Source organism: Ictalurus furcatus, chromosome 19, assembly GCF_023375685.1.
Source record: "Ictalurus furcatus strain D&B chromosome 19, Billie_1.0, whole genome shotgun sequence".
Taxonomy (NCBI): domain Eukaryota; kingdom Metazoa; phylum Chordata; class Actinopteri; order Siluriformes; family Ictaluridae; genus Ictalurus; species Ictalurus furcatus.
In genome coordinates, this window is record NC_071273.1 from 13,601,880 (window position 1) to 13,628,410 (window position 26,531).

The following is a 26,531-nucleotide window of genomic DNA, read 5'->3' on the forward strand; positions in this document are numbered from 1 at the left end:
ATGGTCAAAATAACCTCATCAATGGGTGTTTGCTGAGGACACTAGGAAACTGACTTTCTGTTTTCAGCTGTGGCTGGCAGTGATGATACAATGAGGAAGTGAAGCAAACAAAAATGGTTGTGCATAAGAACACTGTTGAATCTGACAAGAGATGAATGGAGTGATGTTAAGTGATGTCATTGTCATTGTGTGAATGGCAATAACATTAAGAAACCCATATCAGACCTGACAAGCAATCATGATCACAGAATCTCTGTTTGTTGTGGATTTATACAATACCCACTTATGTCCTGATATATAAAAAAGTCAGAGAAGACAAAAGAAGCTAATGGAACCAATAGCTACAGACCTGTAATGGAAGATGGCGTCCTTTAGAACAATCCTTCTGCAAACAAGTTCTACTTCACCATTCAGACACGACAAAGTCTGGTCCTCTCACTACCTTGATATGTCTATTTTAGTGTTGCCTCCACATCTCGTGAACGCTCCACAGTGGGTGTGAGAGTTAACATCCCAGGGTGTTATGAGAGGTTTTGGGAGGCTTTCAGTGAGGCCACCCCTCCAGTGTTACTATCAGTAAGGACAAACAAGTAAGGGCAAAGCAATGGAAGAATACATTGATACAGCACCAAAACAAAATCACAGTAGGCATTCCACATCTCCTGCATGATTTCCTGCAGTATTCTACTTGGTTTACAAGTAAAGGATAAGGCCTCAGAGTATGTATTGATTTTTGTGGCTGTAACCAAATCACAGTCAAGTATCATTATTCACTCTCTCCTATGCCCTCAGCTCAGATCTGCTGTTCCATAGTGCATATAATCTTATCAGGATCAGAGAAGAAGACAGCATTCATTATCACTTCTGGCCACTGTGACTATTTGATAATGGCACGAGGCTTGGTCAATGCCCCCTCAGTGTTCAAGGCAATTGCAAATTATGTTCTCCAGGACATGCTAGGTAAATTCATTACAGCCTATATAGACCAATATATTGACCAATATAGACCTGATATATTCCAATTCTCTGGAGAACCACGCAAAACCATATGTCCAGAGATGTGGTTCACTATGGCATACATTATAAAACATCCTAACCCAAACTTAATCATTATAGTCTATGTAGATGCCCCTATGTAGTCTACGTATAAGAAGTGGTGGTGGCTATTCTATATCAACATTATGGCTCTTCAGTAAAGATGCATTCCATTGCACTCATTTCGGGGAAAAAAAACATGCAGAAAGAGAGGAACTATGACACTTGCAACCTGCAACTGTTGACCATCAAGCTACCTTTACAAGAGTGACACCATCATAAAAACATAGAGGATTTGAAATCAGCAAAATGTCTCATACCTTCTCAAGCTAGATGGGTGTTATTCTTCTCCTGTTTTAAGTTGACAACCTCTTGGCCTGGAAATTTTCCATTCTAAGAATGGAAAAGCATTTTCCAACATATTCTGCCAACCCAAGAACCAATATGGAAGACACAACACTCCATGAATTGTGCTTTATAATTAAATACATACTGTCATTTAGCTTTCACTTTTCACTGTTCAAACCCATAGCCCCTGACCTTATTAGATGACACAAAATATAAAGTCCTTTATATTTAAAGTCACAGTGGTAAAATATTAGTCATTAAGCCCATGTACAGAATAGCTCTCTTCAACTATGCCTGTTATAAAAGGCATTTACAATAAAAGGGATGTACGTGTTTTCTTTACAGTTTACAGAGTTATGCACTGTGACATAAGCGTTGATTGAAATTCAGAGGTTGAGATTTGAGGTAGTAGTTTTTCCCCACTGTGTTTAGTTTGTTCAAAGAAAGACAGGTAGTCAATGAGTTTCCCATTTTGTGTCAGTCACTTAAACCACAGACCACTGTCTTAATTGCAATATGACTCAGATTCATACGGTCAGTACATAAAGAAGTATAGCTGTGGATCAACTTACATTATTGTATCACCATCAGATCAAGTGCATAAAAACAAATTATTAAGATTATTTTATTATCAAAATAGACATATTCATTTTAACAACATTGTTCTGGGGATTTCACTGACTCAGAAGAACCGCTTGCAGCTCTTCACTATTGCCATAACATTGTTTTCATCATAGTATACAACAGTACAACATGATATTATGGAGAAAAGATTTGATTATCTTGAATAACCTTAACTATCAAAAGGAATAGAAATATTTGTCTGTTTCTGTCCTGTTTGTTGCATGTATGAACACTGGCTTTATTTTGTGGTTAACTTTCTTCAGTGACATTTTTCAATGAAGTAATGAATTTTCCATTTTGGTTTCAATCTAAATTTCCTTTAAGACCTTTGCTGTCTTTGATGTAATGTATTTCGATCTCTTGGAAATTGGGATGTTGAATCTATAACTGTATATTTGGGCCTTTTCTTTTACACTTTACTTTTCAGCTTTAATAAACATAGCTAATATATGGAACTTATAACTTTTTACCTATTCCTTTCTAGTTCATATAATTGTATATAATTGTATTTTTTAATACCTTGGAAAATATTTATTTATCTATTAAAGTGAAATTTTGAAAGCATTACTGTATTCAAAACAATCTAAAAGATGACTCCCTAAAAGTAAAACAAAACAAAACAGTTTTTGAAGTTTTTTGTTACCATAATTCGTGCTGAGGCAAAAATAGGAAGACCCTAGAAAAAAAATATACATTTCAAAGGTTTAAATTTGCAGTTTGAAATTAGGTACTGGAATAAACATCCATCTTGCCAGAGTTCTGTAGGGAGTTATGGACATAAAATTAATTTACTTGTCTGTCTAAAGTCCCTTTTTTATGAGCGTACCAGCCGCTCTGTGTTTTGAAGATTTTTAAGAGTCCATCACTTACTACTGTCCATTTCTGCCATTATTTTATGTTACTCTAAAGCAGTTCTGTCCATCTCACATGCAGAATTTCAGTATGGCAGAGGTGCTAGCTGTTATTTTCTGCAGTCATGTATTTAAGCGCGGCGAATCCATAGCGGCGGGACATGTTTTGCTGAAACTCCTCTTTAAGCGTCTTGAGGCAAACACGGTACTGCTCATTTGAGCGGAACTTGGTGATGTCAAAGCTTGGCGCATGAGGCATGTGGATCATGTAAGCATTGGGTAGAACCACAAACTCGAATTCCTGCAAAGGAAACATAAGTGCAATAAAAAAATGTTAAAAATAAAACCATATAAGCCTTAGAAGACAGTAAACTATCATACAACATGTAAATATAGGTTTTATGTAAGAAAGATATCTTTTACACATCCTGTTTTTTTTTTTTTTCATAGTTCTGGTTTGAGAATTACTGAAGAAGTACTATTAAAAACAAATAAACAAACTAATCAATACATTTGAATTCAAAATATAAATGAAAGCTGATGTGAAATGGTGGAGACAGGCATTAATAAATACATAGATGGGATACCATATCTTAATTTTTATCTTAGCCATCTGTTAAATTTGGAACAGTGATTTAAACACAGGTAGGTCAGAAATCAATGCTATGAGCACAGTGTAGTTCTGGGTCCTTAAAAAAAATCCTTATTATTATTATTATTATTATTATTATTATTAATAATAATAATAATAATAATAATAATAATAATAATAATAATAATATACTGAATGTAGAAGCATAAAAACAAAAATGTATTGAACACTGAGGGGATTTTTGTCTCATTTGATACATTCATTATTTATTGATCTATTTTCAATTAAATATATAAATAATTTTACCCCACTTCATTATCCCACATGCATTCTCATACAAGTCATTTCATTAATGGAGAAGCCTCTTTTTTTTAGTAATTAATATTATGTGGGTTTTATATACAGGAATACAACTGGTTTATTGATATTTAATGTTTTCTTAAGCACAATATTAGATGTGAGTGAAACCAGTAAAAGATTAAAACCTTAAAATCAGTGTGTGCTGTATTACATTACATTAACCCATCACACGGCCATCTCTTTTTGCCACTCCTTCAGTTAATTTAATACATTAATAGATACAATTCAAGCTAGGTGGCTTCTTCATGAGCATTAAATCTGTAGGGAAATTTCTTTGTCATCTAAATATACAGTATGGGAGAAGAGGGACCAGACAGTTCATATTAGTCAGTTTACCTGTGCATCAAGCTCCATAATGTGAGCCACTTTGTTCCAGCCGAATCCCACAAATCTGCGGTCATATTCTGGACTGTCCCTTCTCACCATCACATAAGGCTCAAAGTCAGCCTCCCACTGCACTCTGTACGGCGTTGTGGCTGTCCGCCATTTTGCAAAGTTGGTTGGAGCGTGGCCTTTTGTCCATACATGATATCTGAAGAATTGAAAAACTTCAAGTTGTAAAACAGATTTGATAAGTCATTAATAAAAACAGAACTCAGGCAGAGTTAACCTTTTAAAGTTCAACAGATTTAAAAATAGACTAACTCAGCTAAGTTGTCTTTAATATAAAAGCAGAGACCATAAATCACACTCTTTGCTCATAAGAGATGATGTTCTGATCCTGAGCCTTTAAGGACTTGCCCTAAATACAAAACTATAGATGGCTACTAAATTCCTCATGCATCCATGTTATTCTTAGATCAGGAAACAGGGCACATATAGACTATTTGGAGAGTCTCTAGTCAAGCATCGAGAGTAATGAAGATTGATAAATTTACAGTAGTCCACAACTGAGCTATTGGCTCAACTCAAACTTTAATATTGTGACATATGCAAGTGTCATATTTAATATTTTTAATTCATTCTTCTAGACCTGCTGTCAAAACACTATTGGCAACTAGTTAATATAGAAATTTCAGACCTCAGACATAACCACGAACTTATATGCTACTTGGATATTTGTGTGGGAGTTGCATTTGCAGTGCGGAGTTTGCAGTCAACCGAAGTACTGTCTCATGTACATGCCATTTTGACCTTGAACTTAAATAGATTTTTCATCGGCTCAAGCAGGATTTAGTATTAATTCTAGAGCCACTGTTTGATAGATTGTGGTTACTACAATATGTAACTGTTAAATGTTTTGGGCTGTAAATACACTCAAAAACTATTACATACCATTTAAGAGCAATCTTAAATACATGAATATGACATATTTGATTAATTGTATCTTCCCTGTAAAGTCCACAGAAAGTTTTTTTTTTTTCCTCATAGGAGATCAGATGAGATACTGTATCTTTTTCAGAGACACTGTATATCTCTGGACTATATAAAGACTGAATTTTATATGGATGAAATTATGAACTACACGTATTTAAGTGTAGTTATATAAATTATAAGTATAGCAATGTGAATTTTACAAGGAAGATTCCTTCTACCAAGGAAAGCGGGAAGCTTCTGCACAAGATCCTTGCAAGCTCCACATCACCTTTACTTCACTTGTTAACCTACTTCTTAACCATCCTCCTGATGACTTTGCCACCATTTTTTAAATGAAAGATCTCCCAGAAAAATCTCCCAGACCTTCTCTCCTACCTTGGCTCCTACACTACACAGGATTACCCTTCTCTTTGTCTGACACATTTTTTCTCCTCTATCAACAGAAGCGATCCTGCAAGTCATCTTGTCCTGCAATCCCACCACCTGCCAGTTGGATGCCACCCCTTCCTCACTTTCAAGACCTCCTCACGTTCATCTCTACTATAATTAATGATTTCTTAACATCTGATCATGTACCAACTGTATTCAAAACAGCAAGGATTATTCCCACTCTGAAGAAATCCACTCAGGATCCCTCAGACATCAGCAACTACCAACTGTTATCACATCTAATTCCTTTCCAAAATCTTCAAACACACCATCTATAATCTACTGTCTCTCTATCTCACCTAGAACAATCTCCAAGATCCTAACCAGTTTGGCTTCAAAGCAGCACATTCCACAAAAACTGCACTTGTGGTCATCACTGAGAAACTCCATGCCACTAAATCAGCCAAACTATCACTTGTCCTCATCCATCTTTCAGCAGTGTTCAAAACAATTGACCACAAGGCTCTCTTGTCCATCCTCATGAGTCTTGGAATTGATGGCACAGCATAGAAATAACTTGCTTCCTACCTGGAGGGACAGTCATATCAGGTGACATGGTAGGAATCCACATCTCTCCACTGTTGTCCCACAAGGCTCAATGCTTGGTCCTCTTCTGTTCTCCCTTTATACCCAATCACTTGGTGAGGTCATATCCTCACATGGCTTTTCATACCAGTATTATCATATCCTCTCCTTTCCTCCCTCAGACACTCATGTTTCTGCTCTGACCTCTGTATGTCTGGCAGACATCTCATCATGCATGGCAGCTCATCAGCTGAAACTTAATCCCAGCAAAACTGAACTGCTGTTCATACCAGGAGATACATGCCCACATCAGGATTTTGGTTTCACATGATATCCTTGGACAACTCTCAGATTTCACCTTCTGTCACTGCAGACCACCTTGGGGTAACCATGGACAATCAACTATTCTTCTCATCTAAATTGCTAAACTGACACATGAAACATCAGAAGGATTCATCCATTTCTATTCACAGAGGTCACTCAAGTGCGTTGTCATTTCAAGACGGTACTAGTGCAACTTGCTCCTGGCAACACTGCATTCAACCTCTACAACTAATCCAGAATGTAAGTGCATGACGTGTTTTCACCCATCCCAAGTTATCCCACACTACCACATCACGTCCTCTACTGGTTTCCTCTAGCTGCCCACATCAGATTTAGAACATCGATGCTTGCCTGCAAAGCCAAAAATGGACCAGCACCCATCTACAGTACCTTAAAGCACTTATCACACCCTGCACTGCATCCTGCTCCTTTTGAATCTATAGTCTTTTGACTCCCTGCTTGTTTGGACACACCATCTCTCAACGTACAAGGAAGCCAGGTATCAATGCTATTCTCTGTTCTGGTGCCTAGGTGCTTAAATAAACGTCCCCTAGATGTCTGAACAGCTTCAGTGGAGAGTCACTGGCTCTCTTCAAATGACACCTACCTCTTAGTGAAGTACTTAAATTAGCATTTTTAATGTTTTTTCTTACTATACTAATCTCCCCAATAAGATTTTAGACTTGTTGACAACGTACTCAATGACCTAGTGAACTAGTATGAGGATATATTTAGAGACCTCAAAGATGGAGACCTCAAAGTCTTTTGCAAGTCACTCTGGATAAGGGTGTCTGCCAAATGCCATAAATGTAAATGTAAAATGTAAATGTTATTTAAAGTGAGCTGGCACCATAGCAGATGAATGCTTGGTCCTTTAAACTTGAAAGCTTGGAAACTGTGGGCACATTTTCTTTACAGGAGAGCACATTGTATTAACAATGACATTAGCATTATTTTACTAATTCAACAAACTAAATTAGTGAATTAAAAGCATGGTAAAATAGTCTATATCTCATGCCTGACTTCAAGGCAAAAAGTGTTGTGTTTTTTAAGCATAAAGTGTTTCAGTATTGCTATATATTGTGCCAAACTCCATTTCAGTTAACAATTGTGCACAGGCAACAAATTACATTTCCAGCTTCATTGCTCTTTTTAGGCTACATTGCTATGTAAACAAATAAATTGGTTCAATAAATGTACAAAACAATAAATCTGTGTTTCATGTTTCACTATTTAAGCAACTACCAATTCTTAAAATTGTGTCCTCAGTCGTGTGTGAAAACCTCTGTCATGCACCTCTAATCTGATTCTAATCTAGCTGTCATGGATATGCGGGAACTAGCCTGGGACTATGATTCCCAGCAGCCACTGCTACGTCACATGACACACCTGATTCATGTTCTTGGTTGATCAGCTTCACTATGTAAGTCATATTTTGCACTGCACAGTTTGTCTTGTGTTTGTTTAATGTTGTCTCATTTCTTTGTTCCTGGTTTTCTCTGCCTAGATTCCATAGTTCATGTTTTATGTGTTTATCATTTGTGTTTGTACTTTTGTTTTGTTCGCAAGACCATCAAAATGGATGCAGCAGATTTTTTTTCCACCTAAGAGAAAATCTTGGAGTTCCTGAGGTTGGAATCAGAAGGGAAGGAATCTTGGATCAGGGCAACAGAAGCATGGCTGAAAAAGCCATGCGTAAGATCTTTCCCCAGCCTCAGTCCCCTACTGCGGTTCTCGCTCAGCCTGCCGAGTCAACGGAGAATGTTGCTCAGCCTCCCTGCTCGACTGAGGATGCTGGTCAACCTCCCTGTTCAGCTGAGGATGCTGCTCAGCCTTCCTGTTCAGCTGAGGACATTGCTCCGTCTCCCGGTTCAACTGAAAGCTCTGCTTTGCCTCCCTGCTCAGCCTTGGACGTCACTACGCCAGGCTTCTCTTTGGACGTTGCTCCGCTGAGGATGCCATTCCACCTTCCTGCTCGGCTGAGGACATCGCTCCACCATCCAGCTCTGCTGAGGACATCGTTCTGCCTCCTTGTTCTGCTGAAGATGTCACTCCATTTCTCTGCTTCGCGCTGCATGTTGCTCCCCCTTCTTGCTCCACGGAGGACACCACTCCCCACTTATACTTCGTAGAGAGCATCGCTCCCCCCTCTGGCCTCATGGAGAGAATCTCTCCTCCCTCTAGCTCCATGGTGAATGTCGCCCCCCCCTCCTCCAGCTCTGCCTTGAGCTTCATTCCCCCCATTAGCTATGCAGTAGCGGTCCCTCTGTGCCCAAGCCAGGCCAGGGATATCGCGTCATCTCTCATCTGTACCCCCAGAGAACATGTCAAATGTCCTCTTTCCAGCCCCGTGAGGGATGACACTCAATTGAACTTTGTAATGCTTAAGGACCTCTGCTCTGGGTATCCAGGACCCCCTCCCAAACTTATTATGTGCTTCAAGAGCTGCGCGTTAAGTGGTGGTTCTGTCATAGAACTAGCCTGTGGGATAAACTGTAACACTAACTGCACCACAGGCCTTCTTTCCCAACATCATTGCTTGCCATCACTAATCCTCTTGTGGATGAATGGGCAAATCTGCACAGCCACGCTCCAAAATCTAGTGGAAAGCCTTCCTAGTAAAGTGGAGGTCATTATAACAGAAAAGGGGGACTGGTATGGGATGTTCAGAAAGCACCTATGGGTGTGATGGTGTCCACAAACTTTTGCAAATATAGTGTATATTGTAATAGTCTTTTTTTTTCTAATTTGCTTATTTGTAAATTGTCTCTTGCTTTTATGTTATATTATACTCCAGGTGATAGCAAAGAAAAAAGCAACCAGATCAGAATGTATTTTCTTTTAATCTATTCTACATTTGAGGCAAGTGCTTGTCTTTAAGGGCAGTGGTCTAAACACTATTGAAAAAACTAATCTCACCCACCTCTGTGCATTGAAAATCTGGTAACTTTGGAGACATGAACAGACATTTTTTGTAATCTGAACAGGCTACACAAAAAATCTAATTAAGCACCTGCATAAGCTAACTCTGAATCAATCAAGTATTGATATACCATACTTTGATTTATGCTGTCAACTCTTAATATCACCATAAATACTCAAACATTTCTCACATTCTTTCTTAAAATAATAATAAGAAGAAGAAGAAAAAGAAGAAGAAGAAGAAAAGAAGAAGTTTGTACCTGAAGGTGAAGAGAGTGCCCATATCCAGCTGGGACAGAAGCTCAGCCTTGGATTTAGGAAATGACAGCCGGTAACGCAGTGTTTCAAATGCTGGCACTACCAGAGCCTTTTTAGTGTGCGCCATGTCAAGCTGTACTACAGATTTCCTGCAAGACAAACATCATACTTGGCTCAGATTCTATAAAGCCCACAAAAGAGTCTAGGTCATATCATTGTATGTCCATAATATTGCATTTCTTGGATTTGAGAAAGCTTAAAATATAAGAAACATAAAGAATATTCAGAGTTTGTAGTTATTCTTAACCCTACTATCCAATTCATGTTTTCTTTTGGTAGGTTCTAAATCTGGAATCCCTAACTAGTACAAGTTTTAGTTTTGTTCTAACTCATATCACACAGGTACTTAGCTAAGGTGAGTGGGGAGCTGGAACATAATGAACAAGTCCATGGGTGGAGATTTAAGCGTAGTGTACTGAGAACTCTCATTGTAAGGAGGATCTTACCTGAGGTATTCATAGAGTCCATACATGGGCAGGAAGTCAATGTCAGACAGGAACATGTAGGGTGTGTTGACTTGTTTCATGGCAACATTGCGCAGCAGGTTGACGGGGTAGAATTGGCCCTCTTTGTAGACGATATGGTATCCCACATTGCTTCTGCTCATAAGCACCTCAGAACCCTGAGCATAGCGCAGGAATTGCTGTGCCTCAGCATCAGACAGGTAGAGAGCCAGACTGATTGGTCCTTCCCAGTGTTTACAGATGGCCTCAAGCATCTGCAGCCTGAGGCATGCAAATAGCAAAAAAAATAAAAAATACTTGTGTTAAGGTGTAAACGAACTACTCTGCCACTGAAGGGTTTCTTCAACGCCCAAGATTTAAACAACATTACATTACAAATATATTGTTATTTGGGTTTTCAGCAGGTTTCAGTTTTCCCGAGGTAACACAATTTTTTTGAATGTAAACCCGCTACAAATTCTTGAAACAGTATATATAATAATAATGATAATGAGTCTTTATTGGTCACGTATACATTACAGCACAGTGAAATTCTTTTCTTTGCATACCCCAGCGTGTCAGGAAGTTGGGGTCAGAGCGCAGGGTCAGCCATGATACAGCGCCCCTGGAGCAGAGAGGGTTAAGGGCCTTGCTCAGGGGCCCAACAGTGGCAGCCTGGCAGTTCAGTGCTTGAACCCCCGACCTTCCAATCAGTAACCCAGAGCCTTAACCGCCAAGCCACCACTGCCCCCTATATGACCAACAAGAGCCATTGTACAACAGTAAGTTTAGAGGACTGAAAATTCAATAAATTAATGAAGCCACTTATTACCTAAAGGAATACTTTAAATAAAAATCACTATGACCTTCACAGTCTTAATATGATATTTCACTCAAATATAACATATTGCATATGTGTGTTTTCTGGCGTCTTTTGTTATTGGATTTACATGCATATTACCAACCTCTGCAGCTCAGACCATCTACTATTAGTATTGTTTTATTTTCTTCACAGCTAATCATGTTCATGGATGCCCCTCGTTACATACATTTAATCACAATATCCTAACTGAACACCTTTATACACAATGCCTAGCAGTCCAAAAGTGTGGTTAGCACAGTTTGCCTTAACAGATGTGTGCCAAAAAGGCCTGGAACAGAGAGCGTATTCTTCAAAATCATAAAACCAGCAGGACCACATAAACCAAATAAACACATGGCTTTAGGTTACCACAAACAGGTTCTGTGCTCCAACCAGGCTCGCATGAGGCCCTGTCCACCTCTTGCAAGCCCTAGCCAGAGAACATCACACCCTCAGAGCACCTGAGTGCTTCCTATTCACTCCGGAGGGTGTGCCCTAAGCAGCACCCCCACCAGCAAAGGGCCCCTCCACACCTAAGAGCAGGGGCTGACTGTGGGGCATTTTACCAGGCAAAAACATTGGCCAGAGACTACATCAGATTAGTAGGTCCTAATAATTTTGTAGCCATGTAACCACAGGGCTAGTTCATGTCTGTGGATTTGTGCAATGCTTATTTATTTAATTATTATTTTTATAATGATGCTTATTATTTCATCATTTCCTACTGCATTTTGAGATGTGCCAAAGGCAGTCATTCCAATACAAAGTTATACCCTTCAACCACTCTCTAGTGCCATGGGTGTTTTCAAGATGTATGCAGATGGCCCTGTCTACTCTGATGGCCAGCAGTGTCAGGTTACTGCCATTTTTGTAAACTGACTCCTATACACCCCCACCAAGCAGCCAGCCATTCAGGACATGTCCACCTTCCTGTCCCATATTACTGCTCTCTGTGTCATGGTAAACTCTGAAAAGAGCTTGATTTATTGCAAATGTTAGCTATTCTCACATCCCAACATGTGGTGGACATTATTTCACTCATCAGTCAGATTCAACAAGCCAATATGTATGAGACCATCTCAGGCTGCAGATTCTAGGACTGTCGATAGCAACCACATAGGTAATTCCCTAGGGCTTGCTGAAAGTAAGAGACTGTCAGAAGTGTGTTATCAGCCTGCAGCTGGACTGCAAATACTGTACCAAAGGCAGAGACAAATTCTTGTCTCTGTGAGAAGGGCACAGGCACTTATTTGCTGCTCATGCAAGACCTCCCTCACACTTAATGTTCTGAGACGGCCAGCAAGGCCTCTGTTCCCACTGCTACTTTCACTAGTGGGTGGTACACCCTGTTGTTTCCTTCCGAAGTGGAATCTGCTATCCCAAATGGATATTCCATGAACACATCAGCAAAAAGAGTGGGAGAACTACATGCTTTGGCAGCTGACTTTTATCTTTGAGTCTTTCACCTTTCAGGTGAGTCATAAGGTGGTTCAGTTACTAAAGTCTATGTTATACTCTATCCATCCACCAATATCATTACAGTTTCAGGTTCTAAGCTGAACATTTTAAAAGCTTTAATTATATTTGTCATAGGTAAGGAATTATTCAACTGACTACCAGAAATATTAGAAGTTCACAAAATAAAAACTTCTCAGATGTTCAAAATATGAATAGCTTGCTCATGCCTGTCCATGGAGAGCTGGGCCACGAGCGTAACATCAGTCTGGTCAGCACTGGGCTCGTACTCGTAGTGCAGGAAGTACAGGTGTGTGCGATGCACAGTGAAACGCTCTCTCCGGAACTCGTAACATGGATCATCTTCATCAAGCTCCAGTAAAGTCTTCTGGAGCTGAAACACCACAAACACATTAGTATGTTATAAAACACTTAATTAAGATCCTCTTAAAATATTCCACATCTTGTTCAATCAATCAATCAATCATACATATATATATATATATATATATATATATATATATATATATATATATATATATAATACTGCAGATGTCATTCACTTTCTTTTCTTGTGAGTTTCTATTTTTACTGCTGTGCCTTTTTTGTGTGTATCTCTCACTCTTGTGGTTAGTTCTATATGTACCTACATTCTCACTATTGTGGTCAGTTTCACTTGGACAGCCAAAGAGCTCCCTCCTCAGCAGGTTGCCATCGTACTCAAGGAAGGTCAGATAAAGGTTCCTGAAAAACTCCACATGCTTGTTCTTCACCCGCAGCTTCTTAGGAGAGTTCCAGTGGATCACCTGAACATTCAGACAGTGACATATTTATTATTCAGTAGCCAACATTCTTAGGCATAGATTTTAGATTTTTTTGCTGCCTGAAATTATACCAGTGCCTGATCCTGATACATTTCTACTCCTGTGGATCCTCTCACCCTCTGGACCTGCCTGATTCATCCTGATACTTCTACTGCTTGTAGCTTCTGCACTTGTGACTCACTGCCTGCTGTTATAGATCGTCCCACATGGATACTCTAACGATTTGTACTTCCCAAAAACAGTTCATGCCCAGGTTTCATACTTGCTCCAGTGGATTTTCTCACCTGGATATTAAAGATTTGTACCTTTTAGGAACTGCTGCTATCATTATCAAGCTCATCCCACAATCTTATAACCAATAGGCATTATCCTTTCAACACACATAGTATTGTTTGCCTTGATTCATCTACAACCATATACTGTAATGATACATAATCTCATGATCCTTTTCACCCAGAAGAGGATGTGGGTGAAGGACCTTTTGAGTTAAGGTTTTTGAACAAGGTTTCTGCCTCATGTTTTGGCAAGGCGTTTTTCCCTGCCACTGTTGTCTCTGGCTTGCTCATTAAAGATCTAACGCTACAGTAGGATTTCTGGAAAGCTGCTTTGACATGTTTCTTTTTAAAAGCGTTATAAAAATAATAGTGAAATGAACTGTAAACAAAGGAACCAGTGGAGAAGGCTAAGTGCTACATTTATGCATTTCCTGCACAAGCCTTCATTTTCAGAAACACATTTTTGATCTCACTTTCCCCTCACCTTGAGGTCAGACACATCTCTGTAGCACTTCTCAGAGCGTGTATGATCAGATAGCTGAACATTCCAGAAGCAGGGCAGCTGGTGCACCAGGAAAGGGTTTTGTTTGATCACAGCATTGAAGATATCCTACAAAGCACAAATGTACACTTAACATTCCATCAGCTACAAACAGCCCCAGACATCTGTGGACACTGCTGAATTGGACTCAAATATCTCTTTGAATATGAAAAGCCACTGTATAAAAGGCTTCCCAGACACCATATCACTTAAGACTCAATTGGCTACATTAAAGGCTAGAATCCAGATAATGTAAAGTGATAAAAGAGTGATGAATGGGGCTAGTAAATGGCAATCAGATGAAACTTTGTAGATAGAAGGAACATAGCAGAAGACTGACAGAACAGAATATAGGCTAACATCTTTATAGTATTAAACAGTAATGCATTACTTCTTTTTTATCTCGTGAATAGAATAATTTTAATGCTTTATTAGCAAGTACTTAATTTATGCGTTTTTGGCATTGTAAACATGCTTTAAATGGAAACGAGGGACAACGGGAAAAAGACTCTAAGTACCAGTTGAATTCATGATGTAAATAATATGTTTAGCAGCACTAAGTATCTGAGTATGTGTGTGTACCTGATCTGCTAGCGATGTAGACAGCATGCTCATCAGCTCCCTCTCTGCTGTCAGTCTCCACATCTGCTCCCATCTGAGCTTCCTCAAACGATCCAACAACAAGAGAATCACACCTGTAACACACATAAACATGCAAACTGTATCATGAATTCCAAATGTGAATAAAATGTTTCATTACATATAATATTTCATTATAAGTCCATATACATTAAAAATTCATATTGACCCAGGCTTTTTTATTTATATGTATGCATGTTCCTTTGCTTGATCGACCAACAATTAATCAACAGGAAGAGGTCATTTAATTGACCTCAGATCATTGTTTTTGTGTGAAAATGTGTTTTCCCCTTGGACTGATTAAATCAGTGCAACAAAGTGTTTACACTTACCAGTGTTGAAGCCTCTGCCTAGAGCTGGCCATGGTCGATGGTTCTTCCAAAGGTTCCCTAAATACCAGTCACTCTGATTCTCTACCAGCCCAAGCACCTGCTGACCTGAGAAAAATTACACCAAGAGAGAAACTGAAATCTCAAAAGCTCTAATGGTATTTTAGTAATTGAAACCTAATAGTATCTTTTGATTATATATACAGTGAGGGAAAAAAGTATTTGATCCCCTGCTGATTTTGTATGTTTACCCACTGACAAAGAAATGATCAGTCTATAACTTTAATGGTAGATTTATTTGAACAGTGAGAGACAGAATAACAACAAAAAAATCCAGAAAAACGCACATCAAAAATGTTATAAATTGATTTGCATTTTAATGAGGGAAATAAGTATTTGACCCCTCTGCAAAACATGACTTAGTACTTGGTTTAAAAACCCTTGTTGGCAATCACAGAGGTCAGATGTTTCTTGTAGTTGGCCACCAGGTTTGCACACATCTCAGGAGGGATTTTGTCCCACTCCTCTTTGCAGATCTTCTCCAAATCATTAAGGTTTCGAGGCTGACGTTTGGCAACTCGAACCTTCAGCTCTCTCCACAGATTTTCTATGGGATTAAGGTCTGGAGACTGGCTAGGTCACTCCAGGACCTTAATGTGCTTCTTCTTGAGCCACTCCTTTGTTGCCTTGGCCATGTGTTTTGGGTCATTGTCATGCTGGAATATCCATCCACGACCCATTTTCAATGCCCTGTCTGAGGGAAGGAGGTTTTCACCCAAGATTTGACGGTACATGGCCCCGTCCATCGTCCCTTTGATGCGGTGAAGTTGTCCTGTCCCCTTAGCAGAAAAAAAACCCCAAAGCATAATGTTTCCACCTCCATGTTTGACGGTGGGGATGGTGTTCCAGGGGTCATAGGCAGCATTCCTCCTCCTCCAAACACGGCGAGTGGAGTTGATGCCAAAGAGCTCAATTTTGGTCTCATCTGACCTCAACGCTTTCACCCAGTTGTCCTCAGAATCATTCAGATGTTCATTGGCAAACTTCAGACGGGCATGTGTATGTGTTTTCTTGAGCAGCGGACCTTGCGCGCGCTGCAGGATTTCAGTCCTTCACGGTGTAGTGTGTTACCAATTGTTTTCTTGGTGACTATGGTCCCAGCTGCCTTGAGATCATTGACAAGATCCTCCTGTGTAGTTCTGGGCTGATTCCTCACTGTTCTCATGATCAATGCAACTCCACGAGGTGAGATCTTGCATGGAGCCCCAGGCCGAGGGAGATTGACAGTTCTTTTGTGCTTCTTCCATTTGCGAATAATCGCACCAACTGTTGTCCCCTTCTCACCAAGCTGCTTGGCAATGGTCTTGTAGCCCATTCCAGACTTGTGTAGGTCTACAGTCTTGTCCCTGACATCCTTGGAGAGCTCTTTGGTCTTGGCCATGGTGGAGAGTTTGGAATATGACTGATTGATTGCTTCTGTGGACAGGTGTCTTTTATACAGGTAACAAACTGATATTAGGAGCACTCCCTTTAAGAGTGTGCTCCTAATCTCAGCTCGTTACCTGTATAAAAGACACCTGGGAGCCAGAAATCTTTCTGATTGAGAGGGGGTCAAATACTTTTTTCCCTCATTAAAATGCAAATTAATTTATAAAATTTTTGACATGCGTTTTTCTGGATTTTTTTGTTGTTATTCTGTCTCTCACTGTTCAAATACAACTACCATTAAAATTATAGACTGATCATTTCTTTGTCAGTGGGCAAACGTACAAAATCAGCAGGGGATCAAATACTTTTTTCCCTCACTGTATATATATATATATATATATATATATATATATATATATATATATATATATATATATATATATGTGTGTGTGTGTGTGTGTGTGTGTGTGTGTGTGTATTACCTTTTTGAAAATAGTCCAAAAATAAAAAATATTTTATTAAAAAATATTTTTAAAATATATTTCAACCAAGTTTAATACATTTTGATATATTTTATTTCACATTCTCCATTTACCTTGACAGAAAGTGAGGATGCCATATCTGCGCATCTTTCAAGCAGTGAAATTGAGAGGAGAGGGACAGTTTAAACCTCTTGCGCAACTGTCAGTCATTCCAAATTTACATCTAGATGTATTTTTTTTGTTGAGGGAAAAAAGAAGACTGCTCTTTTGTGTATTTTTGAGTGATAACTTATAGCAGAGTACTCTGATGTCAAAATGCAGACCACAAAATGTGTAAAGGTATATAACTATTGCTTCTTGAGATTAGCATTAATGCTACTATTAACTAGAAGGCATAACTGAATAAAAACTGCAACTCTTTGTTTTGATCTACTTTGAAGGCATTATTCAATGAATATATATATATATATATATATATATATATATATATATATATATATATATATATATATATATATATATATATATATATATATATATTTCTTCTACTGTGTTTGACAAGAGCTTGAAAAAATAACTTGCTGAAAGGCAATGCTCATATGGACAGACATATTTGATAGTCTGAGGAATGGGAAAGTTTTTGTTCACAAAATTTTAAATGGATTATTTACTAGGTTCCATTATTCACATCAATGACCTTACTGCTTACTCTGTAGATTTATTTATTTCCATATGCGTTTGTCAAAGCACTCATGCACTGATGAGATCTGTACATCTGTAATTGCCCCAGGAGAGAAGATATGCTGAGACAATCAAAAATCCATAGCTGTTACACAAAGATCTACAGGAGTTTTAAGGTCTCCAAGCACAGATTTCACACCTCTGGCTAGCAGAGAAACATACTCTTTCTTGATAGTGTTTCTCATGGCCTTTTCTAAAAGGTTTAACTATTTTGTTTTTTTTATCTTCATGTGTACGACTGTGACTCACTGATCAGCCTACCACCATCTGGTGAGTGAGACATCTACCGTATTTGTACAGGCAGTGTGTATTAGGGGGTGGACATCCCAGGGTTGGAGTTTTTTTTTTAATTGTCTTTTTTTTTTTTTTTTTTGATTACATTTTTCAGGGTTTTTAAGGACACACGGCAGGGTTGTCAATCTCATAAAATATCTTTTAGACATCACTATTACTTTCTTTCTGCTTCATTTTTCACAGCAAGGATGAATTTCAATTGTTAAGTGCAAAGCTAGACGTCTGTCTCCCTTTAATTTTTCAATGCATGGCCAGAATATATCCTTATAAGATGAGACAAACCAGCTGACTATATAAGTCCTAAAAGGAACTCTTCAGTGAAAGTTGGATGGAAGTGTGCGACTGTCTGTGATGACCTTGTCATTGATCATTAATGCGTGTCAATGGCAGATGTTCTGTATTACAGTGGCAGACTGATAAATGTCTCCTCAGACTTAGGCTCTGATAATTACATTCATGTGATGAAATATGTTGCATTTCTACATACAGATATAAACATAACAGGCAGAAACCTAACTATGGCTTCAGTTTTTATGTGCCTGTGAGGCAGTGTCAATGGTGCGTGGAAAGTTTTACTGTTTTGTAACTGTTATAAATCTCTAAATTGCCTGTATTGGCTTTTGTCTGAGAGGCCAGACCTCTAGTGAATACAGCGTTGATTTGAGGATCAATAAGCAGAGAAGCTAACAGAGAAAGTTAATTCGCCATTTCAAGGCCAGGGAAGTTACTGTTTGAGGCAGAATAAGTGACTCTGAGTTTGGTTTGAATAGACCGAAAAGCATACATTTCATATAATGTTAGTGTGGCTTTCCAACAAATTATGAATTCTGAAATACATGGCCTCATATGAAACAAAAACATTGAAAGGTTCACTACGCAGAGCATAGCTGTACTATTATGAAAATTCCTTGACAGTCTATTTTTATTAGAATTACTGTGTCAGTGCGAGTAAAGGCTCCATGTACTGCATAGTGGGCCGTTACAAATATGCTGCATTTATTGTTTTTTTACATTTTGTAGCATTTTTTTTTCTCGCTAACGAGGCATACAAAATTACTTTGCACAAAATTTACATGTCTGTCTAGTTGTCATAATAGAATATCACTTAGTTGGTGGGTCATGTGCTACTTGCCATGCAGGAGGATACATGATAGTATACTTTAACCAAGCTGTTTTACAAAAGTAAAAAGCAAGCCTTTGAATGTCACTTCACCATTGATTTCAAATGAAGATGCAAGCTATTCACTCTCAACACAGCATTTCACTAGGTTCAGTTTCATAAGGTTATTAATGAGCTAAAATAGGGAGAAATATGGCCTAAGATCCCTCTAGTCCCCCAGCGATTGTGTTAATGGGTCCTCTGGAGAAATACCCATATACACACAAGCTGGTTACTCTGTCAGTGGGTAAAAAGAGCAGGAGCGGAGCGTTGTTGGTTTGTGGAATGACTGCTTAACCCCTAAATTCCCAGGTTCCTTTGTTGGATCAAGGCTTACATTCCACATTCTCATACACTCTCAGAATAAAAGGGTACTAAACTGTACCTTTCTTTGTCAGGATCATATCTTTTGTACTTTTAATATGTATCTTTCACCAGTAAATGTGGATATAGTGTAACTTTAAAAAAGAATTAAGGTACAGAATTGTACCATGAATACCTTTTTGATTAAAGTTTAAGGTATATTATCTGCATATTTTTTAGTTAATGAAAAACAAAACAAACACCCCAGCAACAAGGAAAAGTACATTTTAGTGCCCTTTTTCCTGAGAGTGTAGCTACATATATTTCCTGTTATGTTCACTGTAGATACTGAATAATTAATAATAGTTACTGATAATATACTGTAATGCGAATTACTAAATAATAAGCTGAGACATTAAGAGGTTAATAAAGACCAGATTCCAGAAAACAATATTGCTCTTAAACAATGCCTCATGCATAACTTTTTTCTTTTCCTTTACTTAATTTCCTCCATCTTCATTTTCTTTTATTAATACACTGACCTGTCAATCTTTCCTCAGCAGTAGGAAAGAAGATTTTGCAGAATTAAGTGCTGTAAGGTTCCTACATGTGTATGAGGATGTACATGCAAATGACCAAGGGAGTAATAGTATTAGAGAAGTGTTTGAAGAACTGCCAGGCTGATCCCAGTTCTCTCCATGATTTTTCTCCATAATCCTGCCAGGCTCTACATGGTTTCCTGAATGCCAGCTTAACCCTGTAAGTTGCTTGGCATGAAGTGCACTATCACTTTTCCCAACAGTGTTTAGGGGACAAAAAATTATTTTTTTTATTCATGTTTTGAATGCACCATACATTTAGAGGAAGGGGACTTCAAAATAAGCTCAGTGATAAGAAACAGACCTTCATCTTCTTCTTCTTTATTTTTTAATCCAATTATACACAGAATAGGTCTAATGATGCAGCTAATGAGCGTAGAACACAAATCTAGATGAACAGATAAAAGTGGAAAATACCTTTGAATTTGTGAAAGACAGCCCACAGCTCAGCGATGTCTGTGGCAAAGGTGATGTCGGTATCTAGAACGATGACTTTCTGCAGGTCTGATGGCAGCGTCTTGGTCAGAACCAGCTTCATCAGGCCGTAGATCCCAGAGTAATGCTTGTTGGGAATCCACGACACCTCAGACTTACACAGATACAGAGAGAAAATGTTTATCCTTCATACAGTACATATTTAACATATTTAACAATTGTAAAATAAAAGCACACCAAGCATACCAAGTTTTTACACATTTTTAGAATTAATAAAGCATTGTCATTTAATTATTTTTTCTAATTAATGCTGGGGATCTTGGAAACTCAGGGTGCAAGGTGGGAGTAATAAAACATAGGGCATCTTGCACATATACTGTATACCCCTGTAGGTAATCCAACTGTAGTACCATAAGAAAAGATACAGACATGACAAGAACATGAAAAACTCCACACAGACAGTTATTGGAGGATTGAACCTTGGATCTGTGAGGCAGCAGAACCACTACCTGCAACCCTACCATGTTATTAATCATTGATAAAATATATTCCTGTAAAGTTTATATAAAAAAAAATGTCAATGGACAGACTCACCTTCAATTCATCAGCATCATAAAAGTCCACTTGGACAGCCGGCACCATCCAGGTGTGGAAGAGGGAGGCCAGGATTTGCTGGGCGATGGAGTCGGTAATGAAGTGGAAGTGGAGCGGGTTCCGTCTGTCTCACACACACACACACACACACACACACACACACACACACAGAGAGAGAGTTAATTACACTCTGAAATACTGAAATAGAGCAAGAGTGTATACTACAGTCTGAATTTCCAAATATAATTCATTCATAAAATGCCCCTAAAATCAGAAATGGTGTTTTAGGGCGATGTATGAGTCTCTTGGCATTATGACAAGTAATTTATCATTTCTGGGAAACCTGTAAAATGTTGATGTACTCCTCCAATTTCCATTCAATCAAATGTCTCTATTTGTGCAATGAACATGATGATTTATGCACTATGATGAACAGTTAGTATGCATGCAACTAATTTATATGAGCATTTGAAGATATTGAGGTGTGTGTGTGTGTGTGTTCACAAATCTTGTTTTTCTTTACACTTTTGTTTCACTGCAAATGGAAGTAAACTTTCAGTATTATGAGCAACCATATCCAGCACAGTTATAAACTTTGCTTTTAAAGGCCAATGCTGAAGGACTGCCAGTCCAGATCCAGTGCATTTTAACCTGAGGGGTGTTTGTTTATGTGAAATGAAATACCCTCCAGTTTGGGGGCAGAATTAGTTTGTTTTTTCCCCCTTTGACTATATAGGTTTGCCGTATATACGGACCATAAATATGACAAACTTAGCTTAGTGTTTGATGGCACTAGGATTTTTTTTGCTGCTCAGTGCAAAACCTTTTGAATGGGAACCTTGATGCAAACTAGAAAAAGCCTCTACAAGCCTCCAGTGCAATATTTTAAACCAACAGAGTGCACATGATGCTGTGAAGACATGGAAGCCAGTGGAAGGTCATGATTTGGATTGAAGTGTTATGCTACTGTCATTATATTGCAACTCCAGGCTAAAGAACAGGACTCATGCTGTCTCACTGATGCAGTAAGAGAGAGACAGTCATTAACTCCACCAGGGCAGGGTTTTCACCACAGAGCATGCTAACCAGTTAAAAATTACTTCAGCTAGGGCTCAACAGCAATCAAACACACTAGACTTAGGATTTTGAATGCAGGAAGGCTTTACTGTCAGTATCAATACACAAAATACCAAACACAAACAGGCATCAAAGGACAGAACCAGTGGGTGATCCAAAAAGTAGTCAAAAGAACAGGTAAAGGGTCTAGACACATTTAATTTATGTCTAACTGGGATCAACAAAGTTCAGAACATATTAAAGCAACATACAGAGCAACTAAAGAATTGGCAAGACTTCACAGTGATACTGAAAATCATGCAGGTAACAACAGAACTCAGGAGAGCCTGAGCTCTACTGGCACGTAAGGTCCGGAGCTGGTGTTACACATAATTACACATAACAACTTAATGGACTGAAAACTAGGAAACTACCTGAAGCTTTTTTTTTGCAAAATTATTTTAGCACTTTAGTTTTTTCCTCTCTTAGTAAGAAACCACATAAATACAGACTTTAAGAAGGACCCAGCACATGCAAATTAAATTCCAATGCTTTGCGGCACTAGTCAGAAAACCTTAGGCAAAGTAAAATGCTTTTAAGTGTGAACTGATTTTAGAATATGCAATCATATAATACTTACACATCCTGAAATACTGTATGCCTTCAGTGCTTTACTTTCTGATGTAGAAAAACCAGAGGCTAATCTCATTAATTTTATGTCATAGAGTAGTCATAAGTAGAAGGACGCAAGAATCTGGAAGAAGAGGTCAAGTTATCTGCAAATTCTTCATCACTGAACACAGATTAATACACCATATGTTTTAGAAATATTTTGTGGGTATTAGAGTGCATACACTATTATTTTACTGGAATTAAAGCTACCTGTCCTATATTAAAGTATGAAACATATCCTATAAAAATTGCGATAATTTCATTACTATTTTAATAGTAAAGGAATGCTGTATTTCTTCACAGCATTTTACACTTATATATAATTCATTGTGAGAAAATACTGTATGTAGCTTTGAGAGTGCTAACAGTAAATTACAGTAAGATTTCAATCAGAAGCAGTTGTATAGTGACCTCAAGACTCTTATGTAAGTGTCATGTCAGTAGGTTCATTGATAAACCTAATTGGCTAAATACTAATTCAGAATTTCTGTTAGTTAAGATAAGAAGATAAGATAACTGTGTGCATGGTGGGCTGCCATGGACTAGTGTCTCATCTAGCCTATATGCCTGCTTTGTGCCCAGTGTTCCTGGAAGAGGCTCTCGATCTACTGAAAACCTGACCAACAAGCCTGACAAGTGATTACTAAAGATGAATGAGTTTAAACACTGCAGAAACATTAGTAGTTACGTCATTATATACAGTACATTCTAAGTGGTAATCCAAATGAGTGATGCTGGTTGACAGTTTTATATTAGCATTAGTCTCGCTCCCTCTGTAGACAGTGCAAACATAACAATTATGATTAATCATCTGTGAACTGAAGAGTGACAGAATGGACAGAAACAATAAGTTGCACAGAGGGGCCACAACACAGACAACATACAGAGGGACAGCCTTTTCCACCACAATTTCACACATTTAAAGCCACGAATAAGCAAAATTTAAATTCAGAGAACATGAACAACAGAGTGTAGGAAGTGTGCAGGAAAGGTGATTCCATAACTGCTAGCTTATAAAAAAAGTTGAAAGCTCCTCAAGATCATGGAGGGCAATGGTAAACATAAACTCTTAAACCGTACCAGCAGATTTCTGCTTTAAACTAAATGGTTATGTGCAGTTGCAATCTTCAGATATTATCCCAACCCCAATTCCAAAAAAGTTGTGACGCTGTGTAAAAGGTAAATAAAAACAGAATGCAGTGATTTGCAAATCTCATAAACCCATGTTATTCACAATAGAACATAGAAAACATATCAAACGTTTAAACTGAGTAAATGTACCATTTTAAGAAAAAAAAAAGTAATTTTGCATTTGATGGCTGCAACACGTCTCAAAAAAGTTGGGACGGGGCAACAAAAGGCTGGAAAAGTAAGTGCTACTAAAAAGAAACATCTGGAGGTTAATTAGCAACAAGTCAGTAACATGACTGGGTATAAAAAGAGTATCTTACACAAATGCTGGTTAAAGCTCTATCATGCTAAGAAGAAGCTATATGTGAACATGATCCAAAAAAGCCGAAGTCTTCTTTGGGCCAAAGCTCATTTAAAAAGGACTGAGGCAAAGTGGAAAACTGTTCTGTTCCATTCTGTGGTCAGACGAATCGAAATTTTAAATTCTTTTTGGAAACCATGGACGCCGTGTCCTCTAAACTAATGAGGACTAAAGAGGAGAGGGACCATCCGGACCATTTTTATCAGCACAGTTCAGAAGCCTGCATCTCTAATGGTTATGGGGTGCATACGTGCCTATGGAATGGGTGGCTTGCACATCTGGAAAGGCATCATCAGTGCTGAAAGGTATATACAGGTATTAGAGCAACATATGCTTCCATCCAGATTCCATCCCATCTTTACTTCTGAGAGACTCTATAAGATATTCTTTTTATAGACAATCATGCTACTGACCTGTTGCCAATTAACCTAATTAGTTGCAAAATATTCCTCCAGCTGTTTCTTTTCAGTAACACTTACTTTTCCAGCCTTTTGTTGCCCCTGTCTCAACTTTTTTGAGACGAGTTGCAGCCATCAAATTCAAAATTACCTTATTTTTTTCTTAAAATGGTACATTTCCTCAGTTTAAACATTTGATATGCTTTCAATGTTCTATTTTGAATAACATATGGGTTTATGAGATTTGCAAATCAATGCATTCTGGAATTTTTTGGAATTGGGTTTGTAAGCCGGACATATGCTATGGCACATTAAGCAACCTTACCACACAATCACGTTGTTTGAAATGATGATGGCCTGCATCCTACAGATTCCACAGAAAGAGCATTTTTACATTCAAACCCTACACAGTTTAATTACACACCATATATATATAATTTCATATATATGCAATTTGATGCAGTGTGCGGCGTTATGGTCTGAGCACTGACAGGCTGACCCCCCACCCCTTCAACCTCTGCAACAGTGCTGGCAGCACTCATACGTCTATTTCCCAAAGACAACCTCTGGATATGATGCTGAGCACGTGCACTCAACTTCTTTGGTTGACCATGGCGAGGCCTGTTCTGAGTGGAACCTGTCCTGTTAAACCGCTGTATGGTCTTGGCCACTGTGCTGCAGCTCAGTGTCAGGGTCTTGGCAATCTTCTTATAGCCTGGGGCATCTTTATGTAGAGCAACAATTCTTTTTTTCAGATCCTCAGAGAGTTCTTTGCCATGAGGTGCCATGTTGAACTTCCAGTGACCAGTATGAGGGAGTGTGAGAGTGATGACACCAAATTTAACACACCTGCTCCCCATTCACACCTGAAACCTTGTAACACTAACAAGTCACATGACACCAGGAAGTGAAAATGGCTAATTGGGCCCAATTTGGACATTTTCACTTAGGGGTGTACTCACTTTTGTTGCCAGCGGTTTAGACATTAATGGCTGTGTCTTGAGTTATTTTGAGGGGATAGCAAATTTACACTGTTACACAAGCTGTACACTCACTACTTTACATTGTAGCCAAGTGTCATTTCTTCAGTGTTGTCACATGAAAAGATATAATCAAATATTTACAAAAATGTGAGGGGTGTACTCACTTTTGTGAGATACTGTGTATGCGTGTGTGTGTATATATATATATATATATATATATATATATATATATATATATATATATATATAATGTTTCTCTCCTTACACTGTGAGACTTTGTTTGGGAGAAGATGAGGAGAAATTGGATGAGAGCTGAAGTTCACAGAGGTTACGTTGCCAGGCAACAGGCTGCCGTCGTGAGAGAAGCATATTCAGATTTGTAAGCAAAGGACAACAACAAGGCCGGCAAAGAGAGAGACAGAGAATGATAGAAAAGAGCAGGAGATAGAGACTGTGCATGTGTGTGTATGTCTGTGGGTGGGTGGGTGTGTACGTTGGAAATGAGAACTTGCTGACCTGACAGAAAAGGCTGAGATACTGGAGTTGTCCACAGCTTATTGCATGACACCACATTGGTTTTGGCTACAGGAGTTAAAAATAAGCCAAAGGATACTTCTATATAAGGCTAGGAAGGTGCAGTGTATACTGTACCAAAAGCATGATGAAATCCTTACCTGTGGAACAGGACAGACTTCACCAGTGTCACCACGTCTCTACTGGCATTATACCCAGCACAAACTATGGCCATATGAATTGTCTGGAGAGAGCAAGAATAAGAATGATTACAAAAATGGAAAAGAGAAAGATCTCATGGTTGCATAAGTAAAAGTAGGTAAAATGGTTTCTCTAAATCAGCACTGCATTATAGGAGATTTCACAACA

General features: G+C 38.4%; 1 protein-coding gene across 1 annotated transcript in view; it reads right to left on the reverse strand.

Moving 5' to 3' along the window:
- Positions 1-750: 750 nt before the first annotated feature.
- Positions 751-26,531, reverse strand: part of LOC128623386 (xylosyl- and glucuronyltransferase LARGE1-like) — a 66,149-nt gene continuing 40,368 nt past the window's right edge. The window contains exons 5-16 of the mRNA XM_053650423.1: positions 26,324-26,406; positions 21,049-21,172; positions 20,437-20,608; positions 15,017-15,121; positions 14,628-14,740; positions 13,989-14,114; positions 13,056-13,211; positions 12,636-12,799; positions 10,092-10,370; positions 9,588-9,734; positions 4,147-4,342; positions 751-3,159 (exon numbers count right to left, since the gene is read on the reverse strand). Coding sequence (XP_053506398.1) covers positions 2,962-3,159; positions 4,147-4,342; positions 9,588-9,734; positions 10,092-10,370; positions 12,636-12,799; positions 13,056-13,211; positions 13,989-14,114; positions 14,628-14,740; positions 15,017-15,121; positions 20,437-20,608; positions 21,049-21,172; positions 26,324-26,406 — 1,863 coding nt within the window. The 3' untranslated portion in view covers positions 751-2,961. The remainder of the gene's footprint in view (positions 3,160-4,146; positions 4,343-9,587; positions 9,735-10,091; positions 10,371-12,635; positions 12,800-13,055; positions 13,212-13,988; positions 14,115-14,627; positions 14,741-15,016; positions 15,122-20,436; positions 20,609-21,048; positions 21,173-26,323; positions 26,407-26,531) is intronic.